The 20,638-nt window shown below is 42.6% G+C and overlaps 1 protein-coding gene across 1 annotated transcript in view; it reads left to right on the top strand.

Annotated features, from left to right (window-relative positions):
- SH3RF3 (SH3 domain containing ring finger 3) overlaps nt 1–20,638 on the top strand; it is a 250,395-nt gene that overhangs the window by 175,752 nt on the left and 54,005 nt on the right. The window contains exon 4 of the mRNA XM_062606950.1: nt 13,385–13,753. Within this exon, the coding sequence (XP_062462934.1) occupies nt 13,385–13,753 (369 nt within the window). The remainder of the gene's footprint in view (nt 1–13,384; nt 13,754–20,638) is intronic.

Here is a 20,638-nt window from a genome sequence, read left to right as displayed (position 1 = left end):
TTTTTTCTCTCCCTTAATGTATGAATTACTGGGGTGGAAGGAGGGCTTAAACCACGACAATACATCATTTTTAGCAGTCCCCCAGGCTATGACAATGTCTGAGAGATCTTGGTACTGGCACTGAGCTTCTCTACCCCACAGTAGCTGGGGGGCTGTCATCATTTAACCTTGGCTGGTTACTGTCTCAAGCCCAAGGCTTTGTCATACGAGGGTCCTTAGGACACAAAAGCACTCTAAAAGGCTGAGTGTAAGGTCATAGCAATGGCAGCTCCGCACCACTCTAGAGACATATATGTCTGCTTTTGCACAGAGCAACTCTCACTCAAGTCAGAGTTTTCAGTGCAGCACACAGTCATAGGTAAGTTAGTTAAGTGTGTGACTGTTCCTATATGGTTACTGGTTAAAGAGGGATCAATGTACTTTCATGGAAAGTAATAAAGACGTTGCCAGTGGGAGCCACACCCTCATGCCTGGCTCCATTCATGATGTGGGTGGCAGCCCTACATGGTCTTTAGCCAACCTGACTGCTGGGCATTCACAAAGATCAGACTCTCAGCATCTTGTATCCTCATTCTGGCTACATCCTTTTTGCATCCTTAGGAAATGTAGTCCTGCTTTGTTCATGATCATCCAGAGTACTCATCTGCTGTCACTTCTTTCTTTCTGTCTGAAGCCCTTTTCTGTCCTGTGGGGCCCATACAACCTTCCCTTACTTGCAAAACTTTAATTACTTATTACTCCCCCTACCAGTAGTCTTCTATTCACTACTGAAAGATCAATCAGTGTCTTTGATCACCCAGTAACGCCAATCACCTTGTCAGTTTTTTCAAATTTCCATTTTCCTTCATAGTGGTCTTCACTATTGTGATGAATTCTTCAAAAGCATCTGGACATCTGCATCAGCACTGCTCCTTCAGACTCCTCTCTAAAATTGTTCTTGGCTGTGATGCTTACAAAGGATTTATGGGATGCAAAATCCTCTGACCATCTTGCTGATAAGACTGACTCATTATGTATTTTGTCTGTATCTATATATTGTCTCTTGTCCTCATTTTAAATTGTACTTTCTTTGGGCCATGAGATGTCTTGTTGCTCTGTGTTTACATAATGCTTTTCACAATGGAGTTCTGACGTGTGGTGGGAATTCTTCAGCATTTAATGGCAAAAATAATGTGTTATTAACAAATGTCTCTGTGTAACTGCATGGCACAGTGTGGTTGTAGTCTGCAAAAACTCTGTTTCGTCAGGACAACCTGTCTCTCTGTCTACAGAATGTAGGTGCAAGCCAGGGCAGTCCATTGTCAGAAAGGAATGTGTTAGGGAAGTTTTTGAGCTTGAGCAATTCCAGAAACAGGGTAAAAAAAAAATAAAAAAAAAAAGCCAAATCAGAAGTGTTCTGCACTTTCAGAAAGATTTCCTACTGTGCAGATTTTTTGCTAGCCCATTAATTTTGCCATCTCAGAACTCAAACAGCATGGCCTAGAGCAGTGGTTTCCCAAATTCCTTCCAGTTGTAGCATACGAACATAAACAGCATTTGCATATGAATGTCATAAAAGTGACAAATGCCTGCAATCATCATACTTTATTGCAGTAATGTGACACATGTGCCTGAGCATCCTAAAAGATCTGCTCAAAGCTTATTGGCACTGAAGAAATGGTACACCTCTTATACAGCAGTGACACCCGCTGCAGACCAGGCTTTGACAGACACCAGAGCATGAATCCAGCTTTAGGTGACTGCACAAGAAGGAAGTGTACTAGTCGCTTCATTGCATGACTCAACCGCACTGGGTACATGTCCTTTACCCTAAACCAGAAATCAAACTCAGGAAGTTGAACAAATAACATTTTCTAGTTTGATAGCCAGAAAGTTCAGTGAACTCCTTGACTGCAGCTGTTGGCAAGTCAGTGGAGAGACATCTGACTCTGACCTTGGACTTGTATCCAATCATACTTTAACATCTCAGATTCTCCAAAGAAGGCTGCAAGTCATTCCTGTAGGCAAGGGGCAGCCAGTCGTGGCCTGAGTGCGAGGCTGAATGCTGCCATTTTCAGTCAAGAATTTGAGGAGTCAAGGGAACTCGTCACAGTTCAGCCTTCTCAGATTTTATTTCCGCAAGATGATGGGGGAGGGTTGCAAAACCAATCACATTGTCATATAGCACAGAAGACACGTTTCCATATCTTAACAGACTGGCTTTCAGAGCCTGGTCAGGCTTCCTACACAACTGAGATTGTACATGATTATGCCATGTGCAGCTCCCACTGCTACCTAATGCTATCCCTGTCTGTTGTCCGCACTTATTAAAAAATAAGTATGACAGAAGTATAAAGGTCTCCAAGGTAAGACAACCTCCTATAAGAATTGTTTAAAAATAACTGCTTACTGTGTAGGTGAAGAAGGATGCAAAGTACTGCTCCCACTGACAAAAAATAGACCTGTGTTGTTGTACCAGGCATCAGCACATCTGTATGGAAAGGAGGCACATTAAATACGCAGTTAATTTAAAGCAGAGTTTACACCATAATAAACAAGATAGTGCAAGTACAAGGTGCAAACTCAGGCTGGCAGCTCCTTTTTTACGTCTGTGTACCTAGGTAAGAATGATGGTCTCCTTGTCATATAGACAGTCTGTGTATCCTGGTGTGCTGCTGCCTATCTCAAACGTGTAGTTCATCTTCCATTTCAGAGAAATATCTCAGAACTGTCTCTCTAGGGAGTCATCAGACGCTTGGGTGAAACAGCAGCACATCATGTCCTGACTCCTATTTTCACCCTAACAGGCAAATAGTGAGCCCAAGGCCTGGACACTGTGCTCCAATGATGCAGCCTCTTTTGTAACATCCTTTGATGTTGACTGCTTTCAGTGAAATACAGTGTGACCCTAGAGCTGGTGCTGCAACTCTCCACCACAACCAGCAATCCCGCTTTGCAGCCAGCTGTAGCAGGAACTCCACACACACAGAATCTAACTATACAGCCCCATGGGACGTTATTCTATTGCAAATACTCTGTATCACATCCAGAAATCCTTCTCTGTCTTGTATTTGGGAAGCAGGAGCCAGAAGACTATGTAGTAAAAAAACATCTGTCCTAAATATAGTACACACAGGGCAAAAGCTGTTTATCACAACCCTGTAGTGCTAATGTCTGCTTGAAGTGTGTATACCTTGGTTCCTTTTACAAGCAATTGAACCAAAACATTTTCTTGGCATTTGCTTTCATTCTTCATTTCACTGCTTTATCAGAAATAAGGAAAGCAGTACATTTATTTGTGTGCGATTCCCCACAGGTAATCTTCAGTTGCAGCACATAAAACTTAATTTTCCCCAGTTGCACAAGATTTCTTATTCTACTCAAAGTTGTAAATCACCACAACAAAGACTCCTTACTTACTCAGTGTAGAGCAAGCCTTGCAGTATTTGAAAAACAACTTTGGCTTTCCCATGAGCTCCTTTTGCTGCAATTCCAAGAGCTTCCAAGTCCTTCACAGGTTTACCCAACTTCATGCTTTCTGCATTGGCAATATGAGGTACATGTAGGCCTTATTATCCACCAGAACAATTCTGTTGTCAAATTCAGAAAGGACTTCAGCAGATATATATATGTTTCTTTCATAGAATCATAGCATCATAGTGCTGCTGCTATTGGAAGGGACCATACAATCATCAAGTTCCAACCCCCCTGCCATGGGCAGGGACACCTCACACTGGACCGGCTTGCCCAAAGCCCTGTCCAACCTGGCCTTGAACACTGCCAGGGATGAGGCAGCCACAACTTCTCTGGGCAACTTGTTCCAAGGTCCCATCACCCTCATAGTAAAGAATTTTTTTCCTAATATCTAATTTAAATCTTTCAGCTTAAAGCCTCTTCTCCTGTCACTACATGCTCTTATGAAAGGTTCCTCTCCAGCTTCCTTGCAGGCTCCCTTTGAGTACTGGAAAGCTGCTAGAAGGGCTCCCCTGAGCCTTCTCTTCTTCAGGCTGAACAACTTCACTCTCTCAGCCTGTCTCCATAGGAGAGGTACTCCAGCCCTTGGAGCATTTTCCTGGCCTCCTCTGGACTCACCCAAACAGGTGCACATCCTGCTTATGTTGGTGGCCCAGAACCGTGTGCGGTACTCCAGGTGGGATCTGATGAGAGCAGAGTAGAGGTGGAGAATCACCTCCCTCAACCTGCTGGCCACAATTCTTTTGGTGCAGCCCAGCATATGGTGGTCTTTCTGCCCTGTAAGTGCACACTGCCAGGTCATGTTGAGCTTCTCGTCATCAAACACCCCCAAGTCCTTCTCCTCAGGGCTTCTGTCAATCCAGGCTCTGTCCAGCCTTTAGCTGTGCTCAGGATTGCCCTGACCCAGGTGCAGGAGCTTGCCCTTGGCCTTGTGCAACTTCATGAGCATTGCACTGGCCCACCTCACAAGCATGTCAAGGTCCCTCTGGATGGCATTCCTTCCCTCCAGCGTATCAACCGAACCACACAGCTTGGTGTCATTGGCAAACTTGCTGAGGGTGCACTCAATCCCACTGTTCATGTTGTCAACAAAGATGTTGAACAGCACTGGTGCCAATACTAACCCCTGATGAATGCCACTCATCACTGGTCTCCATTTGGACATCAAGCCTTTGACCACAAGTCTTTGAGTGCAACTACCCAGCCAATTCCTTATTCACTGAGTGGTCCGTCCATCACATGCATGCTTCTCAATGTCATGCAGGGCAATATCAAATGCCTTGCACAATCATACTGAATTGGAAAATTTGTTTTCCTTAAAAAAAGACATGGTATTCTTGCATCCTCCACACAACCCTGAACATTATAAAACCAGTATTTTCAAGAACAGTATTTGCAGGATGAAATCTCAGAGAATGAGCAGAAGAGCACAATGTCATATCTGGTAGCATGTGTGCACTATGCAGCTATCAAGAGGACAAGGGTCCACACAACAACGTAAATGATATTGTCTGGTTCACAATCCCATTTATAATTACTCAGGGTCACACTTTTTGTTATTAAAAAAAAGAAGCTGTTTGCTATAAGGGTCCCAGGTTTGATGACTGCCTTGGCTCTGAAGAGATCCTCTGCCGTAATTGGTGCTATTTGACTTGTCAATTTTCAGGTAATTCAGTATTTTATGGGCACTGTTAATCACCCAGGTGAACAATAGCACCAGGACCCTTGTGGAACATTGAGGAAGAGGTAGAAAGTTTCAGAAAACTCTAAAAAAAGGAGGGTTGGCTCTTTTTAAGGCACATTGACACTGCAGGTATTGCTTACGAATCCCTTTGACCTACACAGCTCTGCTCCAGGAACTGCAGTATCTTTCCTAGCCCACGCTGAAGTTTTGAGGTCCAGGTGGCTCAAAGTGAAAGTTTCTGCAAGCGAAGGGATTTCCAGATTTCAACACAAAGCTGCTCCAGAGGGCTTACCCTTCCTTGCAGTAGCTGGCAGCAATAGTAAAAGGCTGCCAGGTGTCAGTAAGGCATGTGAACTACATTTGAACTGCTTCTGAAAGCCTCTTGAGTCCATCTTGGTCTCCTGTCCAGGCTGCTGCCCAGCATAAGGCTGCTCACACTTCTACCAGCACCAGGATCTTCATCATTGTGCAGGTGGGCACCTGGACTCAGAGGAAGAGTTGCAAAGGTTTTCAGTTTAACAAGAATGAAGGAGACTCAACATAGGCAGAAAGCTAGTGGCTTTCTACTAAGAAAGTGGTAATGTTGTGTTATGTCTCCCATGCTGTTCTTCCACACAGGGACCTTCAGTCACTTCACTCAGGTGAGCTCCCAAACCATTGTAGCCTTGGTCATTTCTGTTTCTTAGCTGAGAAACATCATCTGAGAAATGTATCCTGATGGACATCTTGTCAAAATCAACATGTTCCTGGAAAGTACTTAAGTTCCAATGAGTCTTGGTTTTTAGTGAAAAAGTAGTTTGTCAGTAAAAACTTCACAGTCTCCAACAGGGACTCCTCTGGTACTGAAATTGGTGCCAGATGGTGCCTTCCACCGTTGAAGGCAGCTGGAGTTTTGCCACTGACTTCAAAGGATTTAGGATCAAGCCCGTGAATTCATGACTGCTCTTTTTATTTAGCTTTCTGAATAATTTATAAGTAAAAATAGGCTGGATTCTCCCATTCTTTCTGATGTTGAGTAAAGCTGTATTTGGTTATATTTTTACTTTCAAAGGAGCTTTGGTACAGTCATGAGCATCTCATTATGAAAAAGGGTGTCCATAGAGGACAGATAGGAAGAAAAGAGAAGGAAATCCTTAGGCATATTGAAGACACACAGCAGATCTGAGATTCAAAACTGACAGATCAGAGTAAGATACTCCTTATACTTTTTGATGAAGGCTACATATCTAGAATTGTTTCAGGAAGTGGAGAGAGATGCGGAAAGCATACTTCTTTTTGGTGGATTCTTCTATTTTTAGTGTCATTGCATTTAGTTTTATTTTCTTTCTTCTCAATGGATATTTAGTTTCCATAAAGTTACTCACAGTGCTTTGCTCCTAAGCAGACTTCGCAGCAGCCTGCGCCTTTTTCTGGGATTCACCAAGCCGTGTGTTTGTTCTCCCTCACTGAGAACCATTTTCCGTCTTCAAACTGTTTGGAAAAAAAGGGAAAAAAAAAAAAACAGAAAAATTCCCAGTTCACCACCCAGGGCTTAGTGTTTACTTCTGCTGCACGCATCATTTATTTTCATTCTGCAAGATCATGATGACACGCTCGTCCAAGCACATGCTGTTCTAATATGCAACATTCCTTCGGCTTCTCAGTGCGTTAGAAGTGACATTGCTTCTAGATACGAAAGATCTTGTAAGACAGGGGAATAGATTGCTAAGTACTACTGCCTTTCAGGGAATCATATTGTAGACAGAAATGATTGGCTTGCTTTTCGCAGACTATACATAATTGTGTACATGTATGACCCTTATTAGAAAGGCTGTCTTCTGTATGGTTTTAGGAACTTTCTTCCCTGAGAACATGTTAACATATCCAACAGGCTTTTGGAAAAGAGAATGAGACACATCTCAGCCTATGACTGGAGGAAGACGACACCTGAAGTTTGAGATGTGCCCTAGCAAATTGTTCCTGAAGCTATTGCTCCATCTGCATGTGTTCAAGCAAGCGCATACACTGCGCTTGTTGTATTTTCTGGATGCATGGAATAATTCTGCTCTCAATCAGTGTGGGGTTTCAGAAATCTATCTTCTATGATGGATAAACCATTTGCAGAAAATCTGTTCCACATTTGCTTGTCCCTCCCTGGCAATAAATTAGAAAAGGCAATAGCGGATTGTTAGAAATTAACACAAAAACATTAAATAATGCTTTGGTTTAGCTATATTTTCTCTTGAACTGTGCCTTACTAAGAATTCTTCATTAGAAGATGGTGCCTAAATGAATAATTGAGATAGATAGATAGGATTTTGTAACTTCTATCCAATGAATTTAAACTGTCCATGGAGAACTTTGGAGGCTTTCTCTAAACATTTTTGAATCTGAATTTGCGAAACATATAAAAGATGAAAATTACAGATGCATTCAATATGATTTGTTTGAAGAACCTCTGGCATAACTTTTTTTCTGCTAATATGCCATTAGTAAGCCCTTGGAACTGCTGTGCATCCGCTGTACTAACTTACCCGATGTACATGTAAAGTATTAGGTAAAGTATTAGGTACTTTCACCTAACGGCCATTTGTGTCAAGGGATGTTTTGCTACTTGGCTACAGTAGAAGAAAGGTGGTTTCCTGCATTTTCCGGTAGGGATAATGGTAAGGAAAAGCTGCTTTAGCTTTCTGAAATGCTGCTTTTTGGGGATGAAAGTGCTTTCACAGATGCAGTCCTCTCAGGGACCAAGCAGAGACAAGAGACTCTTGTGTAGTTATGCCCTCACTTACTTACTAACTTCACTGTGCTTCAGAACATAAGTTATAATACTAGTGAAACTAATTTAATGAGGGCATAAGAACTTAATATTTCCTGAAAGTAACTACTCTGAAGTGAAAATGCAGTAATAAATTCAACCTGTTTATTTTAATCACAAAATCAGCTATGGAACTCCAAATTGCCAAAGTTTCTGCAAGACATAAAATTCAGATAGGCATGGCTTCTCAATATTTATGAACTGTGAAGTATAAAAATTAGCAGTGCCTAGGTGAAAATTCAGTTTTTCAAGGGGACATTGTGAAGAAGTTTTATTAATAATTTTAATTTTCATTTCGCTCTGCTCAGTGATTCCTTTCCAAGACCTTGAGCAGGATATTTTTTTTTAGCAATTTGTTCTTTTTCCTTAGGTATGAATTGGTTTGTGGGGGTTTGTAACATTTCACTTTTAAAAAGGCCTGAAGTAACATATTTCTGATCTTACACCTGTATTTGAGAAGCACTATTCTTTATCTAATACTTTCCATAAAGATAGAAAAAAGGCATATGCAGCAAATGAAGCATTGTTTTCCTGGAAGTCTTAATAAATTATCCTTTCTGCTTCAAATTGGCTCCAGTTTAACAAAATACTGAAGCACGTGTGTAACTGCAACCCTTCTTTTTTCAGAAAAAAATGGCATTTTAGTTCCATTAGTGACACTTTGGCCTGCATAGTGTCAAGTATGCACTGAAGTGTGTTGCTCAGCCAGACACAGAGTGTGGTCCTCTCTTTGGTAGGTCAGATACCAGTCAGAAACTAATCCCTTATCCAGACCTAAATGTCTAGAAAGCTAAGAGTATTCCATAGCAGAATAAGACTTACTGTCCTCTCATTTACAGAATACAGCATTGTCGGTGAACTACAAAAACCCAGGAGCTGCTGTGTTGCATCAAGGTGTCCCTGGGAGCTCTAAACTGAGCTAGAACAATTTGCCACTACCATGGATTAGTAAATGCAGTGACATGTTTGTCAAGGGAGATGCAGTACAGGTTAATTATTTAAACCTGACCTAAATTTCCCATGCTCCTATCTTGTTCTATAATAACAACAATAAGTTCTGCAGTAATAATTTGTCATATGGACTAAAACTAGAATTAATTATAACCCACGCTGGACAAGAAGTAGCTTTTTTCTCATTCTTCATCCCAGCTGGGGGCATGTAAGTAGATGCATAATGCTGCCCATTGAAACTATAAATCATTAAATCACACTGGTATATAAGGGGCATATTAAATCCTACCTATGTGACTAAGGGGGTAGTCAGTGCAGATGACAGTTTCTCTCCTGTATCCCCTCATCCTTAAGAAAGAAATATGTTGAAGCTGTTTACAAGTAGTCCCTTTTAAACCCACATGTATCGTGAGCTGTGTTGTGTGTATATGTGTGAGTGTATGCAAGTATGTGCAACAGAGACAGAAGAGAGAAAGTCACCATAATGCATTCTGCAGAAAAAATGATGTTTATCAAGAGATTAATAAAAAGAAAAAAAAATTGGCAGCAGAGGAATCCTGAGTGAGGTAGCTTAATCTTTGTGCCTTTGTCACACATACGGTAAAGTCTCAAGTACAGTATCTAAAATAGTCATATCTAAAAGCCAGAAGAAGAAAAAACCTCTCCCTTATTTCATATTGCACGGGCTGTCTGGCTGGAGGCCAAAGACATGACAACTTGCATTGTAGCAGGGAGACAAGTGTGGATCCCTGATCAAGGTCAGCAATTTTTTTAATGAACAGAGCCTGATTACTGCTCCCTTTGTGGTAAAAGGTTGTTTGGAGGTGAACAAGGCTCTGTGCACAGAGATATTCCACACACACCCTTCTTCCCTTTCAAAACCAGACAAGCTGGAGCTGACTCCAGTATAGTTCCATGCATCTGGAAAATGCCTCCCTGAGAAGCAGGGAGCTCTGTAACTAAGGCTGGTGCATCCTTATCTCTGCATGCAGCACCTGCAGCCAGCAGTGACTGGGACCCTGTGAACAGTTTTACTGTACCATTTCATCACGTCTCTTGAACAGTAGGACCCCTCAGCTGTTACAAGGCTTGCCCTCACAAGGTTTTGCTTTCCCAGAACCAGGATTACAGGGCTGCTGAGAATGTTTGACTGCTTTGGCATTCAGATCCAAGCTTTGTCCCTCTAAATCACATATTGACTTTTCTAGGACATGGCCTTGTTATGGAATGGATTTGAGGTAAAATCAGTCCTGCTGCAGTCTCAAGGGCATTTTAAGATTTGGTCTTAGTGGGACCAGAATTTCAAACCTAGGTTCTTTTTAGAGGAGGGATCAAAAATGGGCAAGAAAGTTGATTTCTGGTATTAGAGTTTGTCATAAGAGCTACAGCCTTCCAGAAATGTCACATTCCTGAGACTGACTGTGGGTCAGAACTTTCCATTAAGCTTCTCCTCTGGAAGCAGATCTGCCTGAAGATCAGATGACTGACACAAGAAACCAATGTTTGTTTACATACTCAGAGTTTAAAATAAGAAATTTGCAGCATTCATGATTATGTTTTGGAAAGGCTTTCTAAAAGTTCTTTGTGAAGAGGCAGCACCGTTTGCTTTTACGCCGTTGTAAGCAGAACCTTTTCTCTGGTATTCATAGCCTATTTGGGAAGTGCTTTCCAGCATCTGTGGGCAAAGCTGTTTAAAAACATTTCTCTACAAAAATAAAGTTGTGAAGCTATAAAGCATTTTTTATCTTGGCAGACCAAATATTTTTTTTCCAGTATTTGAGGAAAACTTTGACATTCCCAGAAATCCATTAGCTTGACTATTTTGGGGTGGGCTTTTCTTTTTGCCTTTAATCTTCTACTGAGAATGACTTCGTTTATATCAATATAGGGCTATTGTTTTATTAGCCCATATTTAGATACTAGCTCTCTTAATTGACCTTTTTAATGAGGTTTGCTTTGAACAAAAAAGTAATGGATTTTGTTGTTTTGAAAAGAACAGCTTTGGTGTTACATAAGATCCCAGCCAGTGAGATTTATAATCTAAGTCTTACAAGAGAATCAGAGTGTTGATACCAAGAGCTGGAGCACTTCATTGTCCATATGGAGCATTGTTGTAAAATCAGAAAGTTCTGAATCCTGTATTTTAACTCTATGTTTAACAACTTCAAATAGTTAAAATATGGGGGTTTTTTCCTGCTGTTGATTAGCTAAGTATTTCCTCATGCTCTGATGTAGAAAACAATCCTGCATATTTGATGTCTTTCTCTTTTTCTCCTTATATTTCAAATAATTCAGCTAGACAATCTCCATCAATTGGGTAAGCGGAGCTGTAACACCTACTTAAGGGAGGGGAGCCATCTGGTTTCCTTGAAACTTGGAGCCTGCTGGCAAATATTAGGTTGTACCAATTTAGAGAATGATGAAGTGGGAAATAATGGACATTCTTTAAGAGTCTGAAATGGGATCAGCTGTTATTGGCAAAAATTGGCAGGTGCAGTGCACTATGCTGGCTGTAAGCATGGTCTCTAGTTGGAGAGTGCAGCTGAGAAAATGGCCTGCTAATTGAATGGTTACAGGACTCCCAGCAGCTCTGGCAGTAGTAGAGCATCAATTGAAGGCTCTTGGTTGACTTGGTGGAAGCTGTCACAGAATGAAGGACCTTGCAAGTTGATGTTTACTTTCTAAGTGTTAGTGTGTTTATTGCCTGTTACTCAGAATGAGTCCTTGTGGAATCAGAAGTGCTTTCAAACTCACGAGGACTAGCATAAGGCTAGCAATATCTAGTTCTTATTTATATTTACAGCGCTGTGACTCCCAGCAGGCTGGGATTCATAAAAGCTACTCAATTACATTTTTGTTTAACTGCACTCTTCTACTGTTATCTTAGCCATCCCTCTCTTTTCCCCTTTTATTTTCACCTGTATTAGATTCCTACATTGTTTTGACTTGGAGCAGCAACTATTCTTTTTTTTTATCTAGACTCTGAGAAGACCGTGTCCTAGACTGAGTTTCTTGGATGCTGCTGTAACTCATACAGTGGTTACAGAAACAAAAATAGCCTAGTTTTGGTCCAGAATAGTATGACATGCTCTTCTGGTTTATGTGGGTCTCAGAACAGCAGTGTGTGATAAAGCACGTGTACATTAGCCATGGCTCCCTTTTTCATATGTTGTTTTTATTCATTAAATGCAAACATATTGCAGTGCATCCTAGTTTAATATAAAAGTCTGCTGTGGCATTTTCCCTCAGCTGTTAGAACCCCTTGAGGGAAGATCTGTTGGCAATGAGTGCTGCAGAAAGCACTACTGACTCCAGAGCACTCTTCGTGTATCATCAGTGACTGTAGCACCCCTATACGCCTAGAATCTCTCCAACTATGTAAGGCATAGCTTTTCTGTATTAGATATAGTGGCTAGGAGGCAAGAGGCTTCAGCAGTAGGGTTGTCCCACCCAGCACGCCTTTAGCATTTATAGGCATGAGGTTCTCTCTGAGTGTGGATTGAATGAGGAACAGCAGGTTGAAAGCTGGCCTGAAGGTCCTGGTGCTCCGCTGTCTCCACCAGGTGTAGGCCAAAATTTAAACCCTTTGGGAGGACTGATGAGACCATTTTTTCAAGTTGGACCCTGAGCAAGTCTTCCAGTGGCCATCACGCTCTTCCCCAATTGAGTTCAAAGAGCTGGAAAAAAATGCCTTCAATTTGTGTCTGTGTTTGAATAACCTGTGTCAGGTGGGAGGCAGGGAGATAAAACTGAAAGGATTCGGAAACTGTACTCCTAGATCAAAACCCTGTGTGGCAAACTTCAAGCATAGGCCTATAGTGAACCTGGGAATAATGAGGCATTGATGAAGAGGCTCTTGCCTCCTTCCCCCAGCTCTACCTCTGCAGCCTGTGACAAGCTATTTTGGGGAATGCCATTTTTTTAAATGTCATACCTTGATGCACACCAATTTGTGGTGTCTGGTTCTAGCTTAACTCTCCCCAATGTTTATTCTGCCCCTCTTGATTTTTCTGTCATTAGAAAGTGAATGGAAATAACTCACCCAGCTTCAGAAAATTAAATAGATTGAGCATCAACCTGGAGCTGGACAATAACCCTTGGTTTGGGACAGGTTTTGGGAAACAAAATGTGCTAGTGTGCCTACTGGGGACCTGGATGGCCTACTGAAAGGTGGTGGATGGGATGAAACCAGGCTGAGTTTGAGACCTGTCCCAAACGCCCGTTTTGCCAGGGCAGATCCACCCTGCAGCAAGCCCTGCAGGCATGTATAGCACCCCAAACCCTGCTCTGCACCACGGGAAAGCCAGCAATTTTAGTGCTCAACATGATCCCCTTGCTGGGGTTGCAGGTGGGGCTGGGGTAGGCCACCAGGAAAGGGTCATGGTGCTTTAGTGAGGAAGGCCCAGGCAGGTCCAGCATGTTCCATCAGAAAGATGTCAACATCCCACTTCCTTTCTTTTCTTAATCTTTTTTTATCTTCCCCTTTCCTCTGCTGCTAGCTGAATGAATCCGCCAAGCAGCTCATCGAGATGGACAAGACATGCTCGGCAGCAGCCTCTGGCTGCGATGTGCTGCTGACGACGGAGCCGGCAGCAGTGGCAGCAGCATCAGCAGCGGGCCTGGCGCCATGCTCCACTCTGACCGGTGCTGGGGCAGCTGGGGCAGCCCAGAGGCAGGCGGAAGGCAAGAAGAACACCAAGAAGCGCCACTCCTTCACCGCCCTTAGCATGACGCACAAGTCCTCGCAGGCTACCAGCAACCGGCACTCCATGGAGATCAGCGCCCCTGTCCTCATCAGCTCCAGTGACCCGCGGGCAGCCGCCAGGATTGGGGACTTGACCCACCTCTCCTCCAGCGCCCCGGCCCAGGTCAGGTTCGGGTGGAGGTGGGGTTTTGGTGCCCTTAGTGGATGGCATGCTGTTGCCTGGCCTCTTTCAATGTGACTGGTCCGTGCACGAAGCAGCTGCACAGTGGTGTTGTCCTGATGTGACAGTACTTGGCATCTGTCATTCCCGTCCTTGTGTTAATCAGTGGGCAAGCATGAGGAGCCAGAGAATAAAGCCAAATTTGGTTTACAGTAATCTAGCACATTTAAAAAATAAAGAAGTAATCCTACATTTGTTTGAAGTAATGCAGCTTATGTTGCATCACTTTCTGTTGTAGGAAGGAAGCATTTTGAGTGACCCTGTTACCCTGCAGGGTAGCAATGTGAGTATGGAATTCACACACTGGGAATAAAGAAGATTTTTTGAGTATTTATTTCCCTACAGATCATTGGAAGATAAGCAAATGTGCTGTACTTTTACAAGTGTTGCACCCAGCGAGTAGCTGCTGTGCAGAAACAGCCAAGGAAGTTTTAAACTATCACACGTGCTGAGGGTGCAGCCCTTTCATCTTTCCCCCTCTTGAAGGACAGAGGAGGAGCCTCCTGGGCATCCTCACAGGTCCCCAAAAAATTGCTTCTGAGAGGATGCTTCTGTGTGGCTGGCAGAAACAGGAGCCAAACTCAGGGATTCAATGAAACACCTTGTAAATGCTCACTGATTCTGTGGATAAGGGAATCCAAGTGGCAGTTTGCAGTTTGAAGGTGTACAAAAGAATGGAGAATAATAATAGTAATGCTCCCAAACCTTTTCTGACTTGGCCTTCTCGCTCAGTCACCTACACCCTTAGTGTGCAGACACTTAGTCACAGGTTCCCTCTACAGACCAGCTGTAGAGGTCTATGCTGCTTTCTGGAACTGAAATAACCTAAGCATGGCAGGGTATTCCCACCCATCATTGTGTTCAGTTCTGAGCCCTTCACTGCAAGAAAGACATTGAGGTGCTGGAGTGGGTCCAGAAAAGGGCAACAAAGCTGGTGAAGGGTCTGGAGCACAAGTGTGATGGGGAATGGCTGAGGGAACTGGGGTTGTTTAGTCTGGAGAAGAGAAGGCTCAGGGGGGGACCTTATCACTTTCTACAACTACCTGAAAGGAGGTTGTAGTGAGGTGGGGGTTGGTCTCCTCACAGGCAACAAGCGATAGCCAGGGGAGGTTTAGGTGGAATATTAGGAAAAAATTCTTCACCAAAAGGGTGCTCAGGCATTGGAACAGGCTGCCCAGTTAAGTGGTGGAATCATCATCCCTGGAAGTGTTCAAAAACGATGTAGATGAGGCCTCAGTGACATGGTTTAGTGGTGGCCTTGGCAGTCCTGGGATAAAGGTTGGACTCGATGATCTTAAAGGTCTTTTCAACCTAGCTGATTCTATGATTCCATGATTTCTCCTCTGAAGGAAGCCACCCTTGCCCTTTTCCTCTCCCTGGCCATGCCTTCCTGCTCTTCACACCCGTGTCCCCATACAGGGACAAATGTGGATTGCTTCCCTCCCCTGTGGCAGCACAGAGCAGGACAGCAATCCACATTACAGCCTACACTGGTATGTGTGTAGACATCTAAGAGAGGGCAATGCAGGAAGGGAGATAAACATCAAACTGCAGGGACTACCTTGGGCAAGAACGCTTGCTTGTATCCATTTGTGGCGCTGGTGGGTCTTCCCTTTGGGAGACAGCTGTGCCCCACTGCCTCCCAGGACGTGAGCCCAATGCCCCTGCAGCACAGGTTCTCTAGGACACCAGGGAAAGCAGTGCTCCTGTGTGCATGCCAATGTGCGCCACAGAGCCAGCTGAAACAGCGTGCTAATGGTGGAGCATGGATGCTGCTATGATGGAGCAGCACCCTCTGCTCCTATCTCAGATGCTCACCTCCCTCTACTGCCCATCTACATGTAGAAACCAGAGACATAGCTCTGTCCAACTGTAATTTAGCCTTTTCCAGGCAGGGCCTCTGTGCTGTAAGGCTTTTCCTCTCCTTTCAGCCCTCAGCAAGGCACACAAAGCAGCATATGTGCCAAGATGTCCTGGGACATCTGTGAAGCAGCACAAGCAATAGACACGAGTGAGGGTCCCAAGCTTGTCAAGCTAAATGACACACAGTTTTTTGGCACTCAGAGTGACACATTTGGACTTTACAGAGATGTGACAGACTGTGGCACCATGTGCACCCTTTGCTAGTCATGTGAAAACTCATTCTAACCTAGTAAACTGCAAAAATTAGGCCATGAAGCAGAAAGCACTTTGACTATTCTCCCCCGCTTTAACAGAACAACTGGTATGCAAAACCTCACTTGTTCACAAACCATTATGGCATTTGGGCAGAAGTGGTAGGGGACAAGAGGGGCCCCATGTTCCCTGGAACAAATTGTGTTTATTGAAACACAGCCCACAGGAAGGTTGGTTGGGTCCTGTCCAGTGAGTGGGAAGACACGTAATTGGTGTCCCCGTCCCCCAGAGCTTCTAGTTTAAAGCTGCCTTGACCAGCCTGTCAAGTCTCCTATTGAAGCAGCTCTTCCCCAACCAGCTACACCAGCCTCTACTAGACCTGGTCTCCCAAATCAAGGAGCTGCCAGCTCCTGGGCAAGAGCTGTTGAGGACTTGAGGCTCCCTCGGTGGTTCTCACTGCTCAGAATTGAGGCTCCTGAACACTGTGTTTTCCCTCTCTCTGGTTTTGAAGGTGTCCTCTCTGGAGCTGCTCACCTTAGCAAATTAGCCTTCTCACCTCAGCTTTTATCCTTCTTAGGTTTACAAAGAGTCCTGAATTTGCCTCTTACCAAATACACACTAAAATTGTGCAGCCTTATTTATACAACTATTAATCCCATGATAATAGGGGTTATGTTTTAATTAAAAATGTCAGAAATTCAGTTCCTTTTCTGCCGTCTGCTAAGACCTGACATGGCTCTGAAACAATTAGTGATGCTACAGCCTTAGACAGAAAATAAGTTCAGCACTTTTCTTTTATTCACGTGGCTGAACAACAGCTAACATAGCATAAACAATGGGCCCCTGAGCATTTACATCAAGGCTTTCAGGGCAGTGAGAATCTTGACTTCAGACCATTTTATTTTGTGTTCGGCCTTTTTAAGGTAAATGTCCTGTACATCTTGTTCAGGGTTTGATGTCTTGACAAGCTGCAGACTGATTCTACTTCTGCTTCAGAAGTGCTCAGGGGCATTGCTGGGAGCATGGGTAGGTTGGTAGGAAGGCTGTGCATGTAGCTACCAAACTTACTGGTGAGCTCTGCTGCAGGAAGATGTCTCGCTTTTTGTTTCCTTGCTTAGAGAAGAACCTCTCAGCTCTGCAAGTCATCATCACAGCACTTGAGTAGTTCTGTCTATAATCGTCTCAGGCCCCTGCTAGTTTGTAACAGCAAATTCAGCCAAAGCATATTTCTTATAGAGGAAGCAACAAATTTACAGTTTCAGTGGTGACTGCCTAGCAAATTTATGCCTTTCCTTTCAATATTAGAATCTAAATTTGGTTCATTGTGTCTTTATATCACATCCTTGAAAATTCCAGACACTTTATCTGTGTTTATTCAGTAGACTTCTTCATTAAAAAAAATAAAGGTATTTCGTTCAGTTTAGTAGGTATGAGCTTCTCTGGTACATATCAGGATTGGTATTTAGCTTGCTGGGGGTGGGGGTTCTACATTTTTAAAACATTTGACACAGTTTTCCTATAGCCTGTCTTTTAAACAAGCAGAATTCAATTACAGGAGTTCTTGAATGGCATCCAGTCTCCTACCTCAGGCAACTGGCTGGTGCCCAGCGAAACAAGCACCCATTTTCCTTGTAGACCTGAGGCTCCTGTGTCAAGGGCACCTGCTGACACGAGAAGAAACAGAGACACCAAGGGCTTCTTACTGTAGGAACTTAAAATTTAGGTGCAAATTTTGCATGCTTCAGTAAATGTGAAATATATTCCACCCTTTAGTAGTGTTTTCATGCATAGTACTATATTCCTGTGGCTTTTGTCAATTTTTTGTGAATTGAAACCAGACTTTCATGCCAAACTCACATTTTTTTTGTTGTTTAACTATTATAAGACTCCTGCTTCTCCAGGAGGGCACAAATATACGCATATTGAACATTGACATGCAGACCAGAGTATGAAATCACATGTTTTGAAAGCATTTCTTCATACCATTAATTTAATAATTGAACAGTACAAGCCTTCCATAACATGTTCATTTTTTTTTAAGTAGAACCAACTCAGCTGTTTCCCAAAAGCCAAGATGCATTTTGAAATGAGTCGTGGTCAGAAAACCATATTCATTGACTGCAAACCCAGGGACACTCAGAGGTAGAAGAATCAACTTCCAGCCACCTCAGCTGGATAAAATAGTGACTGGAAGACTGCAGTAGCAAGGATAGAAAGCATTTCTTTTCAAAGAGGCAATGCTGGGATCTTAATTTTGCTTTAAGCCAAATTTACTTCTTGTATGCTTTTTGTTGCATGCTGAGTATCACTCATTAGGTGTAAGATCTCCATCTAAAAGGTAATAGTGAGTTTTGGCAAAATAGATTTTTATTGAAAATGTAAGTAGTGCTGCAGTCCTGTGATGGAGCAGAAGCTGAATTCGCTTACAGGTGCAGAAGAGTGGTTAGCAACTGAGACTCCCTGGAGAGTGGGGAAGGTCCCCCTGGACAGTAATCATGCCTAAGCCTCAGATGGCTTGTCTTGCTTCCATTTCCACCCCTTATGAATTATTCTACCTGCTATTTGGAAAGTTCATAGGTCAGTACTGCTCCAGATCCCCTGTTTTTTGGCAGAAAACACATCTCATGAATAATGAAGCATGGCTTTGTCCACACTGGAATAACAGCTGAGGGAGGAAGAAAGGAACTTCTATATGTGTTTTGAACGACTCATCACCATGCACAAGAAGTCCATTTGTATCTGTGAGTGGTAGTATAGGCTCCTAACCAGAGGCCACATGTTCAGGAAAAGCTGAGAATAATGTCTTGCACAGTTCCAGTCCCAAAGAGTGACAATATTTGAAATGAAAAATGTTCCTTGAAGTGTCTTGCTATATAAATCATATGGAAGTGTGACTCCTTATCAGTTATTTAGAAGTGCTGAATTTTAGCTGAGAAAACGTAATAGCAGAACTCTGCTTGAGCCTTGACTGATAACCTAAATGTGCTGACCATGAGAAGCATACAGATTATACATAAAATTCAGACACTAAAAATGAACCTTTAATTTTCAAGTGCACAACAGGCTCTGAGATATGAAGGGAAATACAGGTATTTTTCAGTTTTGGCCTGGAGTCCAAATTCTATCCAACTTACTTCTGGCTGTGAATGACAACTGACTGGACATCCATTAGTGAAAGTGAGACAGCTGAAACCAAGGGCAGCTATTTCATGAAGCTGAACCACTCAAAATGGCAAAAGAGAAGTAATATTAGTGCAACCTGTGTTTCTGTCATTTAGATCAAAATATGTCATGAAAGCAGCATACCAGACTTTGCTAAAATTTAACCTTGCTAAAATTTAGCCTTAACTACTTTATGGTCTTTGTATAATCCCAATTCTATTCAGAATTATTTAGAACTGGTTCCAAACATGGCCCATGTGTTGTATCTCTGTTTTAAATAATTTTATAAATAAAACTCTTTTGGGGGGTTTTGTAGGTAGGAAGGAGTTAATTTTTTTCAAGCAAAGATTTTAGGGCAGGCATGTAAGCTGTATTTTTGCTTTCCTTTTGCTACCAATAGGTCTTTGAATATACTCTGTATATTGAGATATCTTACATTGTTTGTCAAAAATGTTGCAAATAGGCACATGCGCTGACTCAATCTATTGACCGATTACATAAGCTGCCAAGAATCCAGGTCAAAGCAAAATCGCCTTTCAGAAGTTACTGGTTTAAAGACAGTGCCTTCTCTTTATCCTATAATTTCCCTTGTCACAAAATCATTTTGAAAGGTTTTTCAAGAACTACAAAACCTTTTTTTTTACAGGATCTGGGAAGAGAGAATGTTGTGCTATAGAAGGGCTATTCAACTGGGCATGAAATCCCGTTGCCTGCAAAACAAAAGCAAAATATTTTTTTCCAGATGCTCCTCAGGGTAGTAACCCAACACATTTTGCCACTGAAAACATTTTTCCACAGGGCTAATCCTGAGGCTTTATGCTACCTGCCAGTCAACTACTGATTTGGAAGCCTCAGGAGCAAGCAAGGCAATCTCTTGGTATTTACACTATACCACAAAATCCTGTCCATCCAGCGTATGCTATGTGTACAAGCATGACATATGAACAGAAACTACTACAGAGTGTATTTTCCCTTTTTTGTTGGTTTGGTGTTTTTGTTCATTTGTTTACCACTACTGTCTCCCTGGAGGAGGACTTCCTGCAGGAAGCATTGCACAGGATTCCAATGAATTCACTCTGTAGTTATCAAATGGATAATTAGGAATGTGGGATTAAATTAACCTCTTTTAGAGGTCAAGCTTTTACTTTAAGCTTTTCTGTCTCTCTGCATTTGATTTTTCATGTTCTTTGATCCCAGAACTGCAAGAAACTATTTACTACAAAACCATTTAAAACCTCATGGTGAAGAGCTAGACACTGGTGCTTAGTGCTGAAAGGGTTAGTCTGAGAGAGAAACAAGGCTGAATAAAATGTAATTCTCATGATGTTCATCCTCATGATGCTTAATTAGTCCTCATTTGGGAGAACTAAGAAGCTGCAAATCAGAATAACCAGTGCTTTTATGGATGGTAATGTCAAAAGAACACTTGGATGATGACAAAAAATATTTGGTTTGTTTTGATTTTTTTTACTCTAACTTGCAGCCATCCTTAGATTGCAGGATACCGTAAACAGAAGCTCAGGAAATAGATTTACATGATTTCTTCAGCTC

The sequence above is a fragment of the Pezoporus occidentalis genome, unplaced genomic scaffold (genome assembly GCF_034315485.1).
Source record: "Pezoporus occidentalis ecotype Australia unplaced genomic scaffold, CSIRO_AGI_Poc_V1 ctg99, whole genome shotgun sequence".
Lineage (NCBI taxonomy): Eukaryota > Metazoa > Chordata > Aves > Psittaciformes > Psittacidae > Pezoporus > Pezoporus occidentalis.
Note: the sequence above shows the minus strand (reverse complement) of the source record. Positions and strands in the feature narration are given on the sequence as shown.